Source organism: Camarhynchus parvulus, chromosome 12, assembly GCF_901933205.1.
Source record: "Camarhynchus parvulus chromosome 12, STF_HiC, whole genome shotgun sequence".
In the NCBI taxonomy this organism is placed as follows: Eukaryota; Metazoa; Chordata; class Aves; order Passeriformes; family Thraupidae; genus Camarhynchus; species Camarhynchus parvulus.
The window spans coordinates 9,325,512-9,347,017 of NC_044582.1; the positions used below are offsets into that span (position 1 = coordinate 9,325,512).

General features: G+C 45.9%; 1 protein-coding gene across 1 annotated transcript; it reads left to right on the top strand.

Moving 5' to 3' along the window:
- The first annotated feature begins 3,927 nt into the window (after nucleotides 1–3,927).
- Nucleotides 3,928–21,089, top strand: TPRA1 (transmembrane protein adipocyte associated 1). Its single transcript, XM_030956932.1, has 11 exons — nucleotides 3,928–4,081; nucleotides 7,667–7,869; nucleotides 8,016–8,148; nucleotides 10,891–10,977; nucleotides 12,525–12,597; nucleotides 13,528–13,607; nucleotides 14,710–14,820; nucleotides 15,228–15,288; nucleotides 16,374–16,476; nucleotides 17,092–17,172; nucleotides 18,218–21,089. Exons 2-11 carry the CDS (start codon nucleotides 7,679–7,681, stop codon nucleotides 18,450–18,452), a joined length of 1,155 nt encoding a protein of 384 aa, XP_030812792.1. The 5' UTR covers nucleotides 3,928–4,081; nucleotides 7,667–7,678; the 3' UTR covers nucleotides 18,453–21,089.
- The last annotated feature ends 417 nt before the right edge of the window (nucleotides 21,090–21,506 follow it).

Below are 21,506 nucleotides of genomic sequence, written 5' to 3' on the forward strand. Positions count from 1 at the left end.
CGGCCAAGGGGGCTCGGGCGGCTGGTGGGCGGCAGTAACAAACTTTAGCAAACATTTCTCTCTGGGCTTGAGGGGTCTCCTCCTCCCGGGAACCCGAGGCACGGGAGAGATCCCGCTGTGAATTCCCGTGCTCGCCGTTGCCTCTTTGGGAGCTAAAATCAAGCCTTGCTTGACCGGGTTTGCCACTCACCCAGATCAATCGTCTTTGTTCTGATTCTCGCTGAAACTACAGGAGGTGGGAAGGAGATTCTGGCATTTTGTGGTTGGGGGGGTTGTTTGTTTGTTTTAGGGGTTTTTCGGTTTTTTTTTTTTTTTTTTGTTTTGGTTTGGTTTTTTTTTTTTTTGTTATTGTTTTTTAGGGTTTGTTTTTTTTTTATGCAAGCCTGTATGTGCTGGAAGTAACAGGGGGCTGATCAGAGCCCTTCTGAAGAACAGACACATCTGTCTCTCCAGGTGCTCAGTGCAGCCATCAAATGCCATTTGTGAAAGGAATTGAAGAAGAGCACCTGTCCCATAGAGATTGGAAGAGGAATTTAGAGAGACAAACAAGCAATGGAGCTGATGTTTGGCAAGGAGATGGAATGCTTCCTTCCAGGCCACAGGGCCTTGCATAACAGCAGGTGGTTTGGATTTTGGAGGTCTGCATTCTCTGAAGGGTTTCTGATCACTGTTTAGTTTCAGGCTATTTCTGCTCTTGGCTGGACTGGGGTGTGAGACAATGATCCTGAAACAGGAGACCCCAAAGCAAAAGTGACTGAAGAGGCAGCTGACAATCTGAAATGGATCTTCCAGGAGCCCAGCTGGATGATTCAGGCTGGTACTAATATAGCAAAGCAGGAGCATCATGATATAAATAGGAGAGTGGCTCAGCCTCTTCTCTGTGACACGTGGCAGGGAGCTGGCTGGTGCTGGGAGTGAAACAGACACAGGGACACCCCCAAGATGCCCCCACTAGTAGGTTTCTAGAGACCACCGTGGGTTTGATGATCTTAGAGGTCACAGAATCACAGAACCATGAAGTTGGAAAAGATCCTCAAGGTCATGGAGTCCAGCTGTTAATCCAGCCCTGCCAAGTGCACCACTAAAACATGTCTCTAAGCACCACATCTCCATGGTTTGGGAACATTTTCAGGGATAGTGAATCCACCACCTCACTGGGAAGCCTGTTCAATGCTTGAGCACCGTTCCAATGAAGAATTCTTTCCTAATGTCCAGTCTTCCAACCCAAATGATCCTGTGGCTTAAGGGAAGGCAGCCCAGGACCTGTCTGACAAGGCCCAGATGACACACTGTGATGAGCCTGTGTCACCATAGGGTGCCACTGTCTCTCCAGACATCAGACAGCTGGATGGACAGACAGATTTTCTGTTTGTCCTTCCTGGAAGACGACACACCATGCACACGTTTTCACTGCTAACTTTGGGTGCCACCTACAAGTGGTTCTATCCTTGAGCTGGGGTGCTCTGTCTCTTTGACAAGAGCTGAGCTTGGGCAGCTGAAACCACCCCTAAAATCAGGCTGTTGCCATGCATGGAACTCCTTCTACTACACTAGAGACATGGGCTGGGGGTGTGAGAGGGCTGAGATGCAGATGGGGCCCAGGCTGCTCGCTGGCGTGACCTCACCTGAGCACCAAAATCCTGAATATCCAACCATACAATTAGGATTTTGCAGACTCGTGGCTTCTTGCAGCACAGGAAGAGCCCTAGTGAGTGAATTCCCCTTGAAAAAAAAAGGCAGAGACACAGGAGTGCAGTCCAGGTGGTATCCTGTGGTGCAAATTTATGTCCAGCACTAGAAATCAGTAGGCTGGCAGAACAGCTCTGAAACAAGACAGGCACATCTGTCCCTGCAGCTGCTCAGCACCTGAACAGCAAAGCAGTTTCAGATCAGAAGTAATATCAGTAGACTGATCTAATAAAAGCTGAAAGAGTATTTGAGAGACATAAAGTGTCTCAGAAGAGTGGAATTTGGTGACTACATGAAGGTGTAATGCTGCCCTGGACACCAGGTCTGCATCTTCCACCTCTGGCACCTGCAAGGCAGGTGAGATTGCCACAGCACAGCAGGCTGCAGCAGGTACAGCAACAAGTGCCAGCTTTCCATGGGGCCCCCAAGGTTGTATCAAGGCTCCTGAACATCATCTCTTGTCCTGCTTCAGCCCAGCAACACCAAGTGACTCAGCAAGGACAGAGGGAGTGAGCCCTGCCTTCTTTAGGTGCTGTCTGGAGATGAGGCACAGAGCAGCAGCGCTCAGCTGAAGTGCAAGGATGTGTGCAGGTAAAGCCATGGAGCAGTCCTTGGAGGTGGGAAGAGGGGAGTTATGTTTGCCCACACCATGTGGCAGGGCTGGTTAATTCAAAGGAACTCCTGTTTCACACAAGCAGTGAGAAAGGCAGGAGCTGAAGTGCCACAGTCCTTGCAGTGGCACCCAGCAGTCTCCTGACCATGAAGCATCTTTTGGATCTGATGTCTCAAATACTGGGCTCTAGCCTCAGACTGAATCAGATGGCAAAAGCAGGTGGATTGGAAAGCAAAGTCTCTCCTTCTGACACAGTTATGTGGGAGGTAACACATTCAACTAGTTAGTGCCTGAGGCTACAAGTGAGAAGACATGGATTTTACTTGTCTGTTACCAAGGCACTTAGGCAGAAACACTCCACCTCTCTCTAAACAGAAGTGTCCCTTCTGTAACTCAGAGATCTTCCTGTCGTGTTGGATCCATAAATGGAATGTGTCAAAATATTGCAACATATCATTAACCTGAACGACAGTGTGAAATGAGACAAGCTAAGGACTGGCTTCTCCAGATGTCATTCCAAAGGCATGACACCAGCATGAAAACCTGTTTCAACCCAGTGGAAAATCAGAAGAATAGGGCTGAAGCAGGCAAGTCTCCAGGTACAACCCTTTCATGAGAAGTAGCTGGAAAATTTGACCTAAGAAGAGGATCAAGCACTATCTGTGTGTGAGGAGGGCCTGGAACCCTCTGTGTATGGTGTTTGCTAGAGCAGAACCTGCAAACTTGACCAAGGTAGGGAACTTTCTATAGAGATGTAGGCTCTGTAGAGCAAACTTCAGCGTGGCAAAAGCCTTTCATTCCTACAGAGGCCAACCCTGCAGCCACAGGGGAGGCACAGGTAGAAACCCATGCCAGAATGTGTCCTGCAGTCCTTGCAATGACTCAGATAAAAACCATTCTCCTTGAAACTTCTCTGTCAGTCAGCCCTTACTGCTGAGAATAACGTGCTGGTGCTTAGCTGGTTATTTCCTTTAATTTACTAAATAAATCTTGGCTCATTTGTCATAGTTGCTTCCTTGTTTACGATACTGAGCGTCTCTTTTGTCTGTCTGGTATTGGCACCTCGAAATCCTGCTAATTATTGATTGCATTTCCCCTTAGCAGCTGCTGTCCAAGCTCCGCCGAGTTTCTTCAGTCAGCTGTGAACTCTCCTCACAAGCCAAACTCACAGGCTGTTAATCATTCTCCCCTGCAGGAACTTATTATCGGATCTCCCTCAATTATTAACTGCCCTGCCTCGCATCCTGAGGCCGTGCAGAGGAGCTGTACCGTGCTGGCCGCCCGGAGCAGTGTGACGGTGGGTGCAGGATGGCAGAACGCTCGTTCTGGGGTGGGATCGGGCTGGAAAGGACAGAATCGAGATCGCCGGATCCGCCCAGCCCCGGGGTCACCTCCCTGCCCGCCGCCACCGCTCCCCGCCGGGCTGGCGACCCACAGGCGTGTGGGGGACGGGGCGCCTTTAAAATGCGGCGGACCCGCCCCCTTAGTCCCGCCTTCCGCCCCTTCCTATTGGCTTACTCCGCTACTTCTGTCGGGCCCTTTGACAGGACCTGCTCTCTGATTGGCCCAGCCGCGGACCTCTCGGGGACCGTCTCTCAATAGCGCCCCTGGGCTCGGCCGACAAGCCCCGGCTGTGGCGGCCGCGTCTCCGCTTGGCTGCGCGGCGCTGCGCTCCGGCCTTCCTTCAGCGACGCTCCCCGGCTGAGGGCAGCGGCAGGGCCGGGGCTGGGATGGCGGGGCAGGGACCCCGGGACTGAGCGGCGGCGGGAGCGGGGCTGGGTACGAACGGGGCCCGGTGGGTAGGGTGGAGCGGGGCCGCGGGAGGGAGGCAGTAGGGAGGGAGGGAGGCAGTAGGGAGGGAGGGAGGGAGGGAGCGACACTGCGGCGCCTCAGAGCGGGGCGGCGGGGCCACGGGCCTCCGAGGGCCTCCTAGAGTCCCATGGCCGGAGCCTCCGGGGCAGCCCTGGGCAGCTGAAGGCTGGGCTGGAACTGCAGCGGGGCTCGGCTGTGCCTGTGAGACCGGCGGCGCCTCCTCGGCAGCTGGAACCGAGTGACCGCGCTCTGCTACTTTCCTTGCGTGTTGTGCCCCCGCCTTCCACAGGAATCAAAACCAAAACAGAAAAAACCCCGGGATATTCATTTCTGTAATCCACCTCTGGGCCATGGACCTCTGTCTCTGAGGGTTTGGGCTTATTGTTTATACTTCTGCTTTCGGTATTTTTCCTTTTTCCTCGTTGCAGTTCCTTTCTTTTTAAGCTTACTTCAGAACGAGATGTGAGAGAGAAACTGGAAGGGAGCGCCTCAATTACTGAGGGAAAAACCCTGTCTTAAAATCTAAGAGTGAAATGAAAAATGCAACTGTTGTGACCAAAAGGGAGGGTTGAAGTGATTTCTTAAAAAGGAAGGGAGAGAACCGAAAAAAAAGGCTATTTTTTTTGGTAGTGGGGTTATTTGTTGGTTTGTTGGTTTTTTTTTTTTTTTTTACATCTAGTGTTCTGGGGTATTTTTAAGAATTTAAGTTACTGAAGTAACAGTTACATTATTTGAGCAGGTCAGTGCAGTTTTTATTGCACAAATACAGCATCATAAGAAGCAGTCTTAAACCTCTCATGATCTGTACTTAAGAGACTTTCTGATGCTGCTTGCTGAAAGACAGAAAAGTTTTGATTTTTTATTACAGGTGCAACTTGTGCAGTTTGTAATTCACCTTTCTGTAGGTGCGCTTGGAAAGAACAGACAATTGCCAGTGATGGGAGGTCTGAATTTCACTGAGCTCTGATACTGTTACAGTGCCATGATTCAAGGACCAGTATGCATTGGTGAGATAGCATTTCCCTGAAGGTGCAGCAGAGCCCTTCCCAGTGCTCTGTCACTGCAGCCCAGGAATCATGCCCATGTTCTTAGTCTGAATGCAGCTTGTCCAGGGCCTGCACTGAAGTATTGGCCTTCACCAAATCAGCCTGACTTCATCTGGAGTGTAGAACAACATGTTATTTTGTGTTCTGGTGTACAGAGCTGCCTGCTGTATGAAAAGGGGAGACCGTGACAGCAGCACTGGTTTCTTTCCACGTGGCTCTGGGGTGATTTTACCCCCCATGGGCTGGGCTGGCTGAAGCAGGCAGTCCCACGGAGGCAGGGTGTGGTGAGTGAACTCTTGGATATGCTCAGCTGACTGGACTTATTTAGGACTAGACAGGGCAAGGACAGTGGGCTGAAAGGAGCAGCGTTGCTGATCCCTAGTTGGATCCTTTCCATCAATTCCTGGTCCTGTTGCTGTGGGATTTTTGCTGTTGCTTTGGACAGGAGTGTGCCAGTTCTCCACATCCTTGCTGTAGGCCTTAGCTATTAGAAAAGCATGACCACAGTGCTGTCTGTCTCGTGGCCTTGGCTGCCCTCTCTTATCACATTGGCTGTTCTGTTGCTCTGCTTTGTGTACACTTTATGTGGGGAGGAAGAATACAAGTACCAGGCTGTAGTGAGCAGCCTGGCTGAGAGGTGAGCTTGATTCTGCTTTGCCCTTTGAAACCTCGTGACTGGACTTCTGTTACATGTGGCCAACTCCTCTCCTTATCAGCAGCTGCTGTTGTGTGATAGTGGTGGCTTCTGGCAAAAAATAATGGAGCCTGCTTGCTCTTTTCATAAGAAGTTATTTTGCTAATGTAAATCTCACAGCTTTATACTTGAGCTCTTTTCAGTGTGACAGGCAGATGGAATTCTTTGTCCCAGAAGAGCTCCTGGGAGGTTGTGATGGTTCACAGTTGATAATGTTATTCTGCCCGTGGTCTGTGAGGTTCTTCTTTACTTTTCCCCAGCTTTTTAAAAAATCATGTCGAAATTTTTCCGTGCTGGCAAATGTGACTGTTCTTGACCTCAGCTCTACTGACATGTAGTGGTGTTACAGAGGAGGAGAGCAGAGCAAAATTGTTTAGAGAAAATTCTTCTCTTGGCAGTTCAGAGAAATGAGTAGCTGGAGGGAACAGAGGACATTTCCAGAGACAAGTTTGGAATGTGAAGGTCATTTGCTGGAATCTCTACTTAGAAGTAGAATTTTTTGGCCCAGACTTTGCCATCTTGGTGCAAAGCTGCTCCTTCCAGATCTGTGTGTTTATTTACTGTGGTTCCTCTCGTGCAGCACAGCATACAGCAGTCACAAAAGAACATCCCAGCTCGGGGAGTATCTGTCAGCAGGGGTGAATCCAAGGGAAGGTTTCTTGGCTGAGGATGGGATGATTCCCTTGCCCCTTAGAGAACCTGGGAAGAGTGTCAGTCTCTGAAGAAAGAGAAAGAAGAGCCTATGACTGACAGTCTCAAGCAAGTCTCTGAAGAAAGTGCTACTGAACTCTGAAAGCTCAGCAGACGACACAGGGCTGTGCTGTTGCTTTCCAGCTTGTGACTCACTCAGAACCTCTAAGGGAAAATACCTTCTGAGCCGTGTCATGGGGGCTGTCAGTTTTCACCACTCAAGTCAGGGCTGGAGTCAAATAGGGAGATTAAAAAAAAAAATAAATCCTGGATTAGCTATAACACGCAGACTGTTTAAGTGCTATCCCTGGCAATGTGCATCTTTAAGATGTTGGCTGTCAGAGATTTATCATTTCTGCATCTGTGGGTTGTCTGTGATCTCTCTTTTGGGAATTATCAGGAGGGCTGATTGGACCCTGTGTTTGTATTCAGCTTGTAGCTACTGAAGTACCTTAACAGTCAGGGTTCTACTCTAGGGTGGGAAGAGAGTTGCTCAAAAATAGAATCGTTCTGGTGTCTTGCCGAGGGTTAGAAAAAGAATGCTGCATGTTGGTTTTTGCCAGTGTTGGGTTTGAAAGGTAAAAGTGTACAGTTCCTTTAGGTGGGCGTATGTGAGGCTCTCCCTGCTCTCAGACTTCAGAGTTGGTAACAGCAATAGGGTTTTAGGAGGGACCTTCATCTTTTTTTTGCAGTATGAAATCAAATTATTGGCTATCACTTCTTGATCTTGGGACTAAGAATAAATGTTCTGGTAAAGTAGGGTTTTTGTCTCTATCTGATGATGCCATACATTGCTGTTGAGTCTTGATTTCTTCTAGGAATCTGCCGAAGCTCCAAGATTGACAAAATTTAATCCCACATAGCACCATTTGAAGGTGCTTGTTACTCTGATATCAAAGTGTGGTTTTGTACTGACCACCCTAATGGCTGTGCAGACAGGGCAGGTGGCATTTCATTGTGTCATACAGTCTTTGACATGATGATAATTGGCTGTACCAAGCAGGAAGCAGTTGTGCAGGGGCTTAATGTCAAGGATGTGTTTTTTTAGCTGTGACTCACAACTGATTTAATATTGCTTTTTTCCTCTGCTGTGGTTGTCTTGCTCTGTTTGATCTGGACCAGAAGGAGGACAGGATGTTCCAGTCCATGATGTCTGTGATGACATTCTCTGTGTCTGACAACATCACACATTCGACTGCCCTGGTGACAGCGCTGGATAATGTGACAACTCTCTCCCCAATGACAACACACGTGATCAACGACACCAACATCACGGTGCCGCACAAGTGCCTGCTGCTGCTCTATGAAGACATTGGGAAGTCCAGGTGAGTTGGAGGAAATGGTCTGACCCTAGACCAAGGGAAAGAGCTTTGTTTGTTTCTCAGTTTGGTTGAGAAGGGATCAGGGCTGGTGCCTTCCTTTCTAGAGGCTGAAGATCAGGGATAAAACCTGTTTTATTTACTTTTTGCAGAGTCCGCTACTGGGATCTTCTGCTCCTGGTTCCCAATGTGCTTTTCTTTATGTTTCTTCTCTGGAAGCTGCCCTCTGCCAGGGCCAAAATCCGGGTCACTTCCAGCCCAATCTTCACTACATTCTACATACTAGTGAGTACCACTCTGTGCCTTTGAACTGAGTGTTATTTTTATTATCACTCATGAACAATATCACTGAACTAGTGGAGAGAGCCTAGACCAGCTCTTGTAGGGATAAAATCTGCTTTCCATTGAAGGTGTACTACAAGAAGTAGACTTTTTTTTCACTGATTTAATTCAGCTTTTAATAGGTTCTGTGGCCAGATCTGCTGGATTTTGTTCTCCTGTCATGATTTCACTTTTCCTATTCCTTTTTTCTTCTTTTCTTGCTTTGTTGTCTTGGAATGTAGCATCTTATGCTTTCTTTGCTCCTTGCAGTAAGAAGCATGGGACACAAACCCAGCTTTCCATTGAGGTAGTGAAAGGAGAATAATTTGTGTCAAATTGTTGAAAAGCTTGGTCATCTGCTGGAGGAAATGGTTATGTGACAGAGTTCTGGTTAGTCTGGGAATGTAGAAACCCAGCCCTCTTAGTTTCTTTCACATCATGTCACAGTGGCCATGACTTGATGATGTTCTTTATAGTTCTTTAGGTGGAACAGAATATTGAGTACAGTTACAGCTGACAAACATCAAAGATCTTGCTGTTCTCCTCTCAGCAGTCTTGTGATGCCCTTTGATACTGCTTACAGGACATCATAAATGCAGCTAAGGGCCTACCTGAATTTATTTAAAAACACCATTCAGAAGCTTTTTGATATCCTGGCTTGCCCTAGTAGCCTCACCTGAATCTTTGTTGGCTCTTCAGGCCAGGAGTTGGGGTTTTGGGCTTCTGCACAGTTTTGGATAGCCAGGTATACACACAAATGTTTCAACCTTGTAAAAATATTATCGTCCCTTTTCAGTCTGGATTTAAACCTTCCTACATGTTTCCAGTAATGCACATGGTCAGTAGAGGTTTGTGCCAAAGGCTTTGAAAAACAAAACTCTTGATAAACCAAAGGGAGGGAAGTGAACTGGCTTTATGCTCTGGATGGCAACTCAGCCCCACACAGCTGCTCTCTCACTCCCCCTCACTGGAACAGGGGAGAGAATCAGAAGAATAAAAGTGAGAAAACTTGTGGGTTGAGATAAAGACAGTTTAATAAGCCAAAGCAAAAGCTGTGCACACAGAGAAAGCAAAGCAAGGCATTCACTTAACCACTGTCCATGGGCAGGCAGGTGTTTTGCTGTTTCCAGGAAAGCAGCGTTCCATCACATGTAATGGTTACTGGGGAGAACAAACACCATTACTCTGAAAGTCTTTTCCTTCCTCCTTCTTCCTGTCTTTATGTGCTGAGCGTGATGCCATATGGGATATTCCTTGGGCCAGCTGGGGTCAGCTGTCCCAGCTGTCCCCTCTTAACTTGTGCACCTCCAGCCAACTCGTTGCTGGAGTGGGATGAGAGGCAAAAAATGTCTTACATTCTGTGTAAGTGCAGTGCAGCAGTAATGAAAACATTTGTGTTATCAACACAGTTTGCAGCATAAAAATCCTAAACACAGCCCCATACCAGCTACTGTGAAGGAAATTTCCTCTATCCCAGCCAAATCCAGCACACAGTCTTAGAGGAAAATGCTTTAGCTCTGTTTCATACTCATTTCTTGAGTATGGGATTGGGAAATGAGGATGGAAGTGTGTTCTGTGAGGTCTTCCTTTGGATTGGCTGTTTGTTGTGTTCTAGAGGAATGCTTTCTGTGGAGTCGGTGATTAATGTGGAGTTGACAGATTGGGAAGAGTCTCTATCTGTTTAGAGAGGAAACAAAAAGATGTATGTTCCTCTCCAATGAGCTTTTGCAGCTCTAGAACACCATTATATGCAGGGACCCATCTTTTTTGTCAGTATTTTGTCATGGAGTTTTCCACCCTAGGAGGGATTGTTGTATTCTCTCTTGCCATTGCTGTCCCTTCTTTCTCTAAGAGAGAGAAACTCATCTGTGGTCACTTGTTGGTCATTTCCATTCTGCAACCACCTTAGAATCAGCTTGAACTCTTGGTTCTCTGGTTTAGCTGTCTCCTACCTTCATCACTATGCAATTATGATCAGTCTGACATTTAGAGAATTTTATCTGGAAAACTCCACTTTCTTAGAGTGTAAGTCTGCACAGTGGAGTGTACATACATCCAACTGAGCTCTTAATTGCATAGTGTGGCTGTGACAGCACAGGGTAACTGAGCCTCACTGGGCTGTCATGCTTCAGTGAAATGTGAAGTGAATTGGGATCTCTATGTTGCACTCTGCAGCAGGGTAGGATGTTTAAAGCTGGTGGCTGCAGGTGACTTTTCCTCTGCATTCCTGAGCATTGTCAGTACAGAGTGAGAGAGCTGCAGGTTTAGTTTTGCCACAATTGTGTAGTGTGGTAGTTGCTATTTAGTGGTTTCTGTTATCGGATATGATTGGTTTAGTCAGACATACCAACCATTTGGTTTTGTAATTCAGAGGTTTTGTAATGTTTTTCTGTCGGTTTCTTTTTCTCCTCCCCTGCCCTAGTGGACTGAAGGGAAGACTAAAGATACTGTTGTAAAGATTGGGTGAAGAACTCTTCAGAGCTTAATCTGAGACAATTGTTCCTTCCTAAGTTCCAAGGCACTGCTCCTATCTAATGGGTCTGAGGAATCTTTTTCAGGAAATTAACTCTAGTCTGCTACAGGAAATTCTTAGTACACGTTATCAGCCTGGAAAGCTGACCTGAAAGTCAGCTTGGTGTTCCAAAAGGGTTTCTGATCACTAATGCATATGTGCCTTTTGAGCTCACTTTTGCTCTTTTTTTGCAGGTATTTGTGGTGGCTTTAGTTGGCATTGCCCGAGCTGTTGTCTCCATGACTGTGAGTGCCTCTGATGCTGCCATGGTTGCTGACAAGGTAGGTGCAACAGTGAAGTTAGAGACTGTGCTTTGTAAACTTCTGATCACAGCAATCTGCTCTGGCTTCCCTCTTATGTGTGTACAAGAAGAATGTGGGTTTTTTTGCAGTACTCTTAGGTATGTGTACTGTGGAATCCTGTTTTGATAGCTGGATCTAAATCATCACAACATCCAGGAAGGTAAAACAATGGATTTCCTAAATTAGACACACAAATAGTGGCAGCAAAAGTTTCCTTTTACAGGGATTAAGTGAGTCTCTTTTGCAAGAGGTGAACATTCAGATACCTTTAATGGATAGGCAAGACCTGGCCTTTGTTACTCTTGCAGTATTCCAGTGGCTCTTTGAAAATGTTGAAGTTTTTGTATTGAATGCAAATAAAGCCAACTTCCCCTTTGAGACTGACACCTGAATGTCCTTGCAACCACTCTGCGCACAGGGTGAACCTTTAGCAACCAGGAAATATCTTTGTATGTGCTGTTCCTTTGCATTAATTTGACTTGTAGCAAAATATTACTTAAAATAAAAAGAGAAAGAGGAGTCACCTACAGAGTACATGTCTTTGGGCTTTATTCTCTGGGATCAGTGTGGTTTCCTTGCTTTTCCCTTTGATGTTACTGTCAAAGCATTGTGCTGAGCTGCTGTTGCAAGTGGCTGGATGTTTGTAGCATTTTTCATTCACCTCTGTCCAGCAGATGTAGGTCCAGGACTTGAATAATGAATAAGAGGTGGAAAGGTGTTTTTCTTCAGCTATGGTGTTGCTGCTAAGTGCAGCAACTGGGAAATCATGTAGCAAGACGTACTCTGACAGTTTTTTCTGTAAACATGTCCTATTCTGTCTGTTATGTTTCTTTTATGTTCTCTTATATATTATTTGCTGGGATTAGAAGTGTCTTATGCAATGCTTCTTAAAATACTACATATCTTCAAGAGAGTACCATTCAGTGTTCAGAGGTAAAGTGTTCATAAGCCAGAATCTGGGTGCTTGTTCTAGGTTTGGCACTGATTTATTGCATGACTCCCTGAAAAATTGCCTCACCTGCTTTTTATTGGTCCTGTTTCACCAAATAAAACATGAGGTTGCAACTGACAGGCTGGAACAGGGGGTGCTTTTTACTTGAATATGCTTTAGATGTGAGGACCAGTAGCTTTGGAAGAGTGCAGAGTACAGGGTTTGTTCAGGCAGATCTACTGCTTTAAGAACTGGCCTTGTTTAGTATTTTACTTTTGAGGTCATCATGGGCTTGTGCTCTTTGGGAGTACAGCAGCAAGAGCACATCTGAAACAAGTGACAAATCCTCAACTGAGGCAAACCATGGCCACTTCCTCTCTGTAGAGCTGCTATTTGCTCCTTCCCACACAAATGTTCTGTCCAACAGGCACGAACAGGGCTTGGAACAAGCATGTGATCAGTATCCCTACAAAGCATGAGAAGGGTTTGTGGAAATGACCAGCCATTCAGAGGCTGCCATCCCCTGAAGTTCTGCTTTATTAACTTCAAACTGGTTCCATCTAATCATGTTTATCTGGTCTCTGTTATCCCTCAGATCCTGTGGGAGATCACAAGGTTCTTCCTTCTGGCAATTGAACTGAGTGTGGTGATCCTAGGCCTTGCCTTTGGTATGTGTCAGGAATGCTTTGATTGTTTCCTGTTGCCTTTCCTTCCACAGAGGTTGCATTTGTAAGTTTATGGTGATGCTGATGCTATAAAGTGAAGAGGCTATAGAATAAATACAAAGGGCAAATTGTAGAGATTTAGTTAGAAGTGGCTGAAGGCCTCATTATACTTACTATGGTTTGTGTGATTTAAGGGTTTATGTGTGCTTGGTTTGTCCTGCACTTGTATGATGGAGTATACAGCTTAGGTAAGATTTTTATGCCAAGATCAATAGTCTGATCTTTGCTTCAAGCTCATTTTATTTAAGATAGTCCTGTTGGGGGCCCTTCTGTCCCCTTCATCCCATTGTTAATTGGTTTGATCCATCCTGGTTGCATTCAAATGCTTTATCTTCAGTTTTTCAGTTATGCAAGTGAAAATGCCTCTCCCTGTGGGTCAGAGGTAGAGGGTGGGTGTCACTGTTGCACGTGTCAGTGGGACACGTGAGCACTGCATTTTTCATCTTTTGAGGGCTCATAGAATAATTTAGATTGGAAGGAGTTTCTTGAAATTGCCTATTTCAGTATATTCCAGTACAGATTTCTCTACCCCAGCCTCCCATCAACTCTTCTCCCTGAGAAGCAGCTTTATAACATCTCAGTGTACTTGATCCTGGAGTAATTACTTTTTTTTTCTTTCCTGTAACCCCAGCAGAAGGACTTAGTTGTTTTCTCATAGTGTGGACAGGAGGAAAGCAAGTTAAAATTTGTTGTTTTGTAAATAGAATTTTGCCTGTGAAAGGCTCAACTCTCCAAACAGGATTTAGTGACCTTTAACCTTCCCTTGAAGGCTTCTGGAAATAAAAGTGTTTTCCTTTATTGCTTCTGAAAGGAACTGTTTTTAACCAGTGCTGGGATTACATCCTGAGTCACTTCCATTCCCCATAATTACAGGTCACCTGGAGAGCAAGTCAAGCGTGAAACGTGTGCTGGCAATCACCACTGTGCTGTCTCTGGCATATTCTGTCACCCAGGTGAGTACACTGAAGCAGAAGAATTTGCAAAAGAAGGAGCTTTGCTTGAAGTTAAGCAGTTAAGTGTGTGACCCCTATCTGAAAGTGGCAGCTTTGCTCTTTAGATGGGGTTTTGGAGGAAAACTGGATGCTTGTGGCAGTGTATAAGCAGATAGTATCTGCTTGTCTTCTTTACTGCATAAATAGCTCAGGTAAAGTGAAGAAATGAGGTTTGGATGGATTGCTTTGTTTAGTGAATCTGGGAACAAGAGTGAGGTTTTCCACAACTGAGCCGCAAGTTCTGGATCTGGCCTCAAGGGCCATGAAAACCATGTGCTTGCCAAGTAAGGGCAGTGCAGTGCCATTGTCTGCTGAGTCTTTGAGAGCTGAGAGCTCCTGCTTCTCTTCAGATGAGCAGCTGGCTTGCTGGCTCAGTTTATTAGGCATGTCTTCATGTCCCTGAACAATGCAATCTGTGTCTGGGTTCATTCTTCTGCTCAGCATGTCAGTGGTCAGCCCATGTCTCTATACTCAGGGCAGTGCCAGAATAACACACAGAGCTTTGTTCTGGGACCATGCTCTTGGCTGCAGAGGCAGTGAGCTGATCATTACCACATGATAAAGCTGGAGGAGCCTCATAAAATATCAAGTGTTGGAGGTATATCTGGGTTCAGTAGTGCTTACAAGCACATTGCTCTCCAGTGTATGTATGGGTAACTCCTAAACAAGACAGTGTCCTTTCCCAAGTTGACCATATTCTGGATGTTTCAGCAGAAAGGTCTACTTCAAATATGGAAATGAAGCTCTTGGTCTGTTTTAGACAGAAAAGTGCTTGCATCCCCTGTCCACCTCAGTCTCTCTTCTGTAATGTCACTGGTGCCAGTTTCCTTCAGATGTAGATTCCTGCCACTCTTTCTCACTGGCCTGCCTCACTTCTTGTCTTCAGTTTCTTCCTCTTCTGTGTGAGTGTAGCTTGGTCTGGGCAGGACTTGGTTAGGTCAGGGGTGGGGGGCAGGCCGGCTGCTTTCTGAACTTCTTTAAGCATAGTGTCCCTTATCCAAATATGCATTTAAGTGAGGATACTGCTTGTAACAGAATCTTGTTGATGCCACTTCTCTCCTAGGGCACCCTGGAAATCCTGTACCCTGATGCCCACCTCTCAGCAGAAGACTTCAATATCTATGGTCATGGTGGGAGACACTTTTGGCTTGCCAGCTCCTGTTTCTTCTTCCTGGTAAGTACTGGGCATGTGTTGTGCACTCTGATAGCTTCTTTGTATTTTCTAAATGGAGCAAGGAGGATGATCTCAGTACAATAATGCCCTAATCCCCCTCCTGCAGCACAACAGTGATGCTTCTCATGTGGTGGGGAAGCTGAAGCAATAAAGGTGCAGTGGGAGTGCTGAAGCTGTATTCCAGCTGTATTCCAGCTGAGCTCAGATGTTCCTCCCTCCTGTGTTTCTCAGCTGTTTTGTGCTGATGGGGGGGAGTTGTGGGGCTTTCATTCTGTAGTGTGTTTAATGTTAAGGGTTTGTGCCTCTGCCCTGAAACATGTAGGCAGTGCATAATACTACACACCATCCCTGCAAAGATTGTTGAGTTGCCAAGCAGCCATGGAACTGTTGGTTCTTTGTCTCAACAGGTCTATTCCTTGGTGGTGATTCTTCCAAAAACTCCTCTGAAAGACCGGATTTCTTTGCCCTGTAGGTAACTGTAGTGTTTTCCATAGTATAGATGGATGCAGCATCAGGATAAAGCATAGATGGGAGTAAAAGGTTCTTGTATGCATTTGTGCTGCAGATGCATTCCACATCTCAGAGTTTAGATAACATTGCAAAGGACTGATAACTTATCCCTAGAAAAATTAGTATGTTGTGTCTTTTGGAGAGCAGAGTAACAGCAGTTATACTGCTACTTTAGTAGCTAAACAATTACATTAAGAAAACAAGACCTACTGCTCAGTTAATTATACAGGTATAATGTAAATATATAATCTTCTGAGAGCCCTAAGAAATGGTTTCTTAATAACAGCTTCCTTTGAAATGCACACATGATGTTAAAGTGTGTGTGCTAGTCATCCCCTGGGAAGGGAAGGCTAAGTGGGAGATGCTCAACAATTTTTATCTGGGCTTTTACTTTTGTAAGTAAATGCTTCTGTTTGTTTGGTTTTTGCTGTTGTTGCAGAATATCTGCAGCTCTTGAATAAAGAGAAGCTGTTATTAAGGTGTTTGTAAGCCCTTATTAAGCTTATTATTGTTATTAAGCTCTTCCCTAGCTAGTGTTGACATTGCTGTGTGGGTATCCTGAGGGAGGAGATATGGATGTCACATGTCACAGGCACAGGTCCTGGGCCTGATCTGCCTGGTGTTCAGCATACCCTGCTGCTCCTGTTGAGGTCTCCTGAGCAGTTTTATTAGTGCTGTACATTGGAAGGGCACAGCTTCTGGTTCAGCTGGGTTGATTTTGTTTAGTTTTTCTTGCAGTCAGTTTTATGACTGACACTGGTTCCAGATGCTTGCAAATTAAATCTTTGAATGTGTTGCTGTAACCTTGCTTTCAAAACCCATCTTGTGTGTGCATATACACATGCAGGAGGGTATGGTTTTGTCCATTTTACCACCATCAATCCTGCCAGCATGGGACAGGAAAATGCAGTTTTAATTCTTCAGCAGTTCTTAGAGACATGGTGGTGAGAAGCTTCTGTTGGATTTGGCATCTCCATCAAACAGATTTCCATGGGTCTGGTGTTTGAGGTTGAGCTTCATGTGTGTCCATATCTTTCCCACAGCCAGGAAGAGCTTTTATATTTATGCTGGCATTCTGGCACTGCTGAACCTGGTGCAGGGCCTGGGCAGTGCCCTCCTCTGTGTGGATATCATAGAAGGACTGTGGTACGTACACTGGGGGAGGAGATCTGCAGCCTTGGATCTTGTGTTGTATTTGAGTATCCTTTAACACTGCCTCTCCCAAGAAAACAAACCTATACTGTGTTCCTAAGAAGGAATAAACCTGTTGGTTCTGGTTTGTGCCAAAAGACCTCTAAGTAATCAGGGAACTCCCTAGGGGAGAGGTTGTGGAGCTGTGTGTGCTCAGTTGTCTTGAGGTGGTGAGTAAGAGTAATAGTGTAAATCCACTGATGTCTGGCCATTAGTAGGTAATAGGAGAGGAAATGATCTGTTAGAAATATGGAGACACCCTTATACCTGGAGTCTTGTTCTGCAGGGATCAGTGTCACATCTGTGAGTCAAAATTGGGGAGTACTGAGACTCTGCTCTTGGTCAGACCTTGGGTTTTGGCATGGTTCCCCTGTGTGTCTAGGAGCAGTGACACACGTTGGTGACAATGGCTGTAACTTTGCATGAGTTTAAATTGGTTTAGCACGATTTTCCTTGATCTCTGAACACTTTGGAGAGAAATTGGATCATTTTGGAGGATGTGAGGTGTGTTACCTAGCTGTGTTGTGCTTGAGTGCTAAATCCCTTCATGTTCCCTTTTGTTGTTGACAGCTGTGTTGATGCTACCACGTTCCTTTACTTCAGCTTCTTTGCACCTCTCATCTATGTGGCATTCCTGAAAGGCTTCTTTGGGTGAGTAGCCAGGAACAGGAGTTTAGATGGGTATATATTGTCATTTAAGTGTTTTGCACTCAGGTTCTCTCAATCTGCACCTAGAATGCCAGTTAGAGAACCAGTGTTAATTTCTGCCCTTGAAGAATTTCTGTGACCCGTGGCTGCTCATTTCTGTGCAGGAGTCCTTTTTGTGCAGAACTGATGGCTGGATTCCTCACACATTTGAGAGGATCACTTCTTCAACATCAGCATCTTTTGTAGTACAAAGGTTTTCTGCTGAAGATAATAGCTGAATGCTTAATGAGGAGTTGAGTCCTGGGAGCTTAAATGGCCTTCTGGGTGGGTTTTGGGGTAAATTTGTGGAAAGGATGAGGGAGTTCAGTAACTTCGGCCAAGGACTCCGCCGTGGGCCCAGAACTCACTAGTGAAGAGCTCGGGGAAGGTCGATTCTCAGGCCGGGGTCGCCGCCGTGTGGCCACTCACAGGAACTGCACCTTGGTGGGAAAACGAGTGGTTTAGTGCAGGCTTTAGTATTTGTTGGTCATTAGCGAGAAACAGCAGGCTTCAAAAGAAGAAGATAAAATGCTTTTAAAATATAAAAATATACCTCTGCATCCCTTTGAAATTAGAAGGGAACATTGTTTGGACTTAAAGATGAAAACTGCTGATCCACAAGTGTTTGTATTTTGGTTTTCATGAGATGCACAGGTAGAACTTGAAGTGTACTCCTGTTCTGACTCATTTTTGTGTCAGTAGCCAGGCTGTTGTGGAGTTCAGTAGTGTTTGGGTACTGTTGCCCTCAGTAATTCAAAGCCCCCAAAGATAAGAGCTCTTTTCCCACATAGTCAGGATTTGTATTTCTCTTAAGTGACTTCATCCAAAGCTTAATTTAGCATTACTTTGAGGCAGTTACTCTGCCACAAATTTCTAGACCAAAAGCTTATTTAAAGAGTGTTTGAAGTCTGAATGCGCAACTTCTTAATGCTGATGAGTTTCAGTTAAGGATAGGTATCTGTGATATCACATTGGTAAAACATGCATCTTAAATCTTTCATCACTCCAGGTCTGAACCGAAGATCCTTTTCTCCTACAAATGTCAGGTGGATGAACCTGAGGATGTGGATGTGCACCTACCCCACCCTTATGCTGTTGCCAAGAAGGAAGGGATGGATGCTGGGTTCTACTCAAGCACTCAGATTGACACCACAGCTTACCTGGACGACGTGGCCTCTATGCCATACCATGTGGGCAGCATCAACAGCATAGACAGTGACCGCTGGAAATCCATCAATGCCTGAGGCAGGGCACCTCAATCACATGAGGCCTCACTTCTTTCCTTCCAAACTCCCTGATACCACAGCTCTTAGGATGCCCACTGGAAATCTGTCCTTGGCTACCTGCTGTGGCTTTCCTCTTGTCCTTAGGATTTCCAACACCTATTGTGGAACTAAGCTGGCAGCCCAAACCCTTTTGGGAAGAACACTTTCTGTTGCTACATGAGAACAATGTAGAGTGGTTTTGTTCATAAACCTTTAAACACTGTATTATCCTGATCCTCCATGTTCCAGATGTGAATATGGTCCAGAAGATAGCCCTGGCTGGCACCTCTTTCTTTTCAGTGACTGAAAGCACTTGTTTCTCACTTAGCGCAATGGTGTTTAGGGATGGTTTGACTGCTGTATTGTACATATTTGGAAAGATTTTGGTGGTTGAAACCAAAGATGATCTTCCTGGGCTAAGTAGCATGGCTGCCTGCATCTTGCCATAATGCAACAGCACAGGTGGTGATAGTGTCTGATGAGGGAAGCTGGTCACTGGGGCTCACCCTTGGTTTCAGCTAACACTGTTGAAAATTGGGAGTTGGAGTTGCTAGTGGTTAAAAGGAGTGTTCTCAGTGTATGGGGAAAAAGAGGTATGAAGAGGAATGAACTGTTCTCTGTGCCCAGAGAACATGTGGGGGAGACTGGTAGCCCACAGCATGGATGTGAAGTGACTGAACAGTAGGGAGACAGAAGGACAAACAGTGCTGCTGTCTAGCTGAGCTGAAGGAGCTGGGAACCAGTCTGTGGGGGCTGTAGTGCTGTGCATTTGAGCTCACAGCAAAATCCGAGTAACAGCACTGAATCAGGGCTGAGTTTCAGGAGTAAAACCTGTGAGGTAGGTGTGTTTTCCATCTGCATCCTGCTTCATGGCTTTGCCAGGGGCTCGGAGAGTGCTGTGAAGGAGGAAGGTGACTCTGCAGATGAAGGCTCCAGAGACATTCAGGTGCTTGAGGCAGAGCAGAAGCCTATGATGAGTCTGAGCTGTCAGAATTTAGTGACTGGAAACTCAAACACCTTAGGTGTGCTAGAATCAAGCTGGCTGGTGTGCTGCACTGGGAGAGCAGTGGGAGGTGGGTGTGTATCTCTGGCAGTGTCCTTTCCTTACATTGCAGTTCAGATCCCCAGACTGCTGCTGGTCTGAGTAAGTTTTATGGCTCAATATGTTGAAAATACTTATGTGCATGTGGCGAGCAGTCCTTTTAAAGACTTTCTGGAACTTCTTATTAACCTCTTCCATGCTGGAAGAGGGACTCCTGTTGTCTGAGCTGTCTGGCATGCAATTTCAAGACATGGTGTTCCAATCCAGCAATTGTTCATATAAAGGCTGCATCAGTCTGGTTTCTGGGATATCCTCTGCTTTCCAAGGGTGAAGATATGTATTCCTCTAGATTTGGGGGTGCTTTGCTACCTGAGTCCTCCAGGTAGGTGGAGATCTGCTGTAAGCAGCTTTCCACTAGGGATGGTAGAAAGAGGGAATTTGCAGTGTTTGGGGACTGTGTGAATCTCTTGCCCCAACTTACTGCTGTTCCTGAAGAATAAGGTAAGAGTTAGCAAGGTGCAGTTTGGAGGTGTTGGTTTGGACCATTAGTAGGTAGAAAGTGGTGTTTGCTACCAGGTGTTCCCACCACAGGGAAAGAAAATGTGGGTAAGAACATGAAGTTCATATTGGTTGCCAAAACTATGCAGGCCTTTGCTTATCTTATTTTGTTAATGAGCAATGCAGCTTCTCTGTCTGCCTGGGTACTTTGCCCTGCAGTCCTCTAACTAGCACTGGCACCTTGAAAACAAGCAATGCCCCAACCCCTCACCCCCCTTTTTTATTTTATTTACTTCTGGGGAAAAAAGGCTTCCATCTGTCTATGTGCTAGAGGTGAATAGTTTCTTGTAGGTCACAGCCTGTCACATTTCCATTTCATGCAATGACTGCAAGGGCTGGATGAGGAGCTGGCCAAGTCAGCCCTTGTCACGTTAGAGAAGTGTTCCATGCTGCTCTGTCACTGCTGTCAGTCAGCCTGAGCCATGCTGGACTGCTTGCTGTGAAAGGGATGGATGATGTGCTGCCTGAATTGCTGTGCTTCTGCTCCTGATGCTGCTTACAACTCTGATCTGAGCTGCTCTTGGTTAGAAAGGGTGGGGGAGCCTGCAGAGCTTCCCTGGGCCTTGGACAGAGTCACGAGAGATGAAGATTTCAAAGCAGTTGGGAACTAAAGGAGCAACTGGTTTTCCATCCTAAGGAGTATTTGTTGACTTTCAACACCCTGAGTGGAAGGAATTACCTGCCCTCCTTGGTGATGTGAAGAGCCTGTTAGGAATTTGCCCTTTTTACCATGTGGATTCAGTGCTGAAGGATCACCTGTGCAGGTTGTCAACATCCATCCTGTCCTTTGCTGTCAGGACTCCAGTATTTCTGTCCCATGTTCTGCTGCTGAGGAGCTTCTGCACTAGGTCATGGACTGACCTTCCTCCTGTTATGTAGTTATGTATATAAATCTTTGGGCCATCTTAAAGTGGTTCTTGAGCAAAGTGTGTTATGTGTGGGGGGTGGTAAAAAGAGAGAAAATATAGAATAAATGTATATTTTTGTTTGTAAAATAAATAAAATTAAGTTTGGCATAAATAGTCATGCTTTATTTCTCAAATGAGACATACTGGGGAGAAAAAATAGCTTGAAGATTTAAAAAAAAGAATTGCAGAAAGGCATGGACACAGATGTGATGTGGTTTTGTTTGCCTTTGCCAGCTGTCCTTCCTGGATCTTTGCAGGTGATGTCTGCCACCTGGCTGGGAGTATGCACCTGGAAAGGCCTAGGGAAGGATGACAGGAGTAATCACAGTTATGGAAATACTTCTGGAGGAGTAATCACATGGCTGAGAACTCGCCAGCCTGGAAGAGCAGTGGTGCAGGCCTGTGAAGCCCTTGGAGAGGACAGAAGAGGTGAGTAAGGAATATCTGTTCATGGGCTCTTTCAGTACTAAAATCAGGTGCCATCAAGAGAAGTTGAGCAAGTGGCAGATGAGAAATGAGCAGGAG

What these genes read in the sequence shown, in the direction of transcription:
- TPRA1 (XM_030956932.1), top strand. Translation starts at nt 7,679, where the DNA reads ATGTTCCAGTCCATGATGTCTGTGATGACATTCTCTGTGTCTGACAAC. An exon ending in GAAGACATTGGGAAGTCCAG is followed by an intron (nt 7,870 to 8,015) that starts GTGAGTTGGAGG and finishes TACTTTTTGCAG; the next exon opens with AGTCCGCTACTGGGATCTTC. An exon ending in GCTCCTGTTTCTTCTTCCTG is followed by an intron (nt 14,821 to 15,227) that starts GTAAGTACTGGG and finishes TTGTCTCAACAG; the next exon opens with GTCTATTCCTTGGTGGTGAT.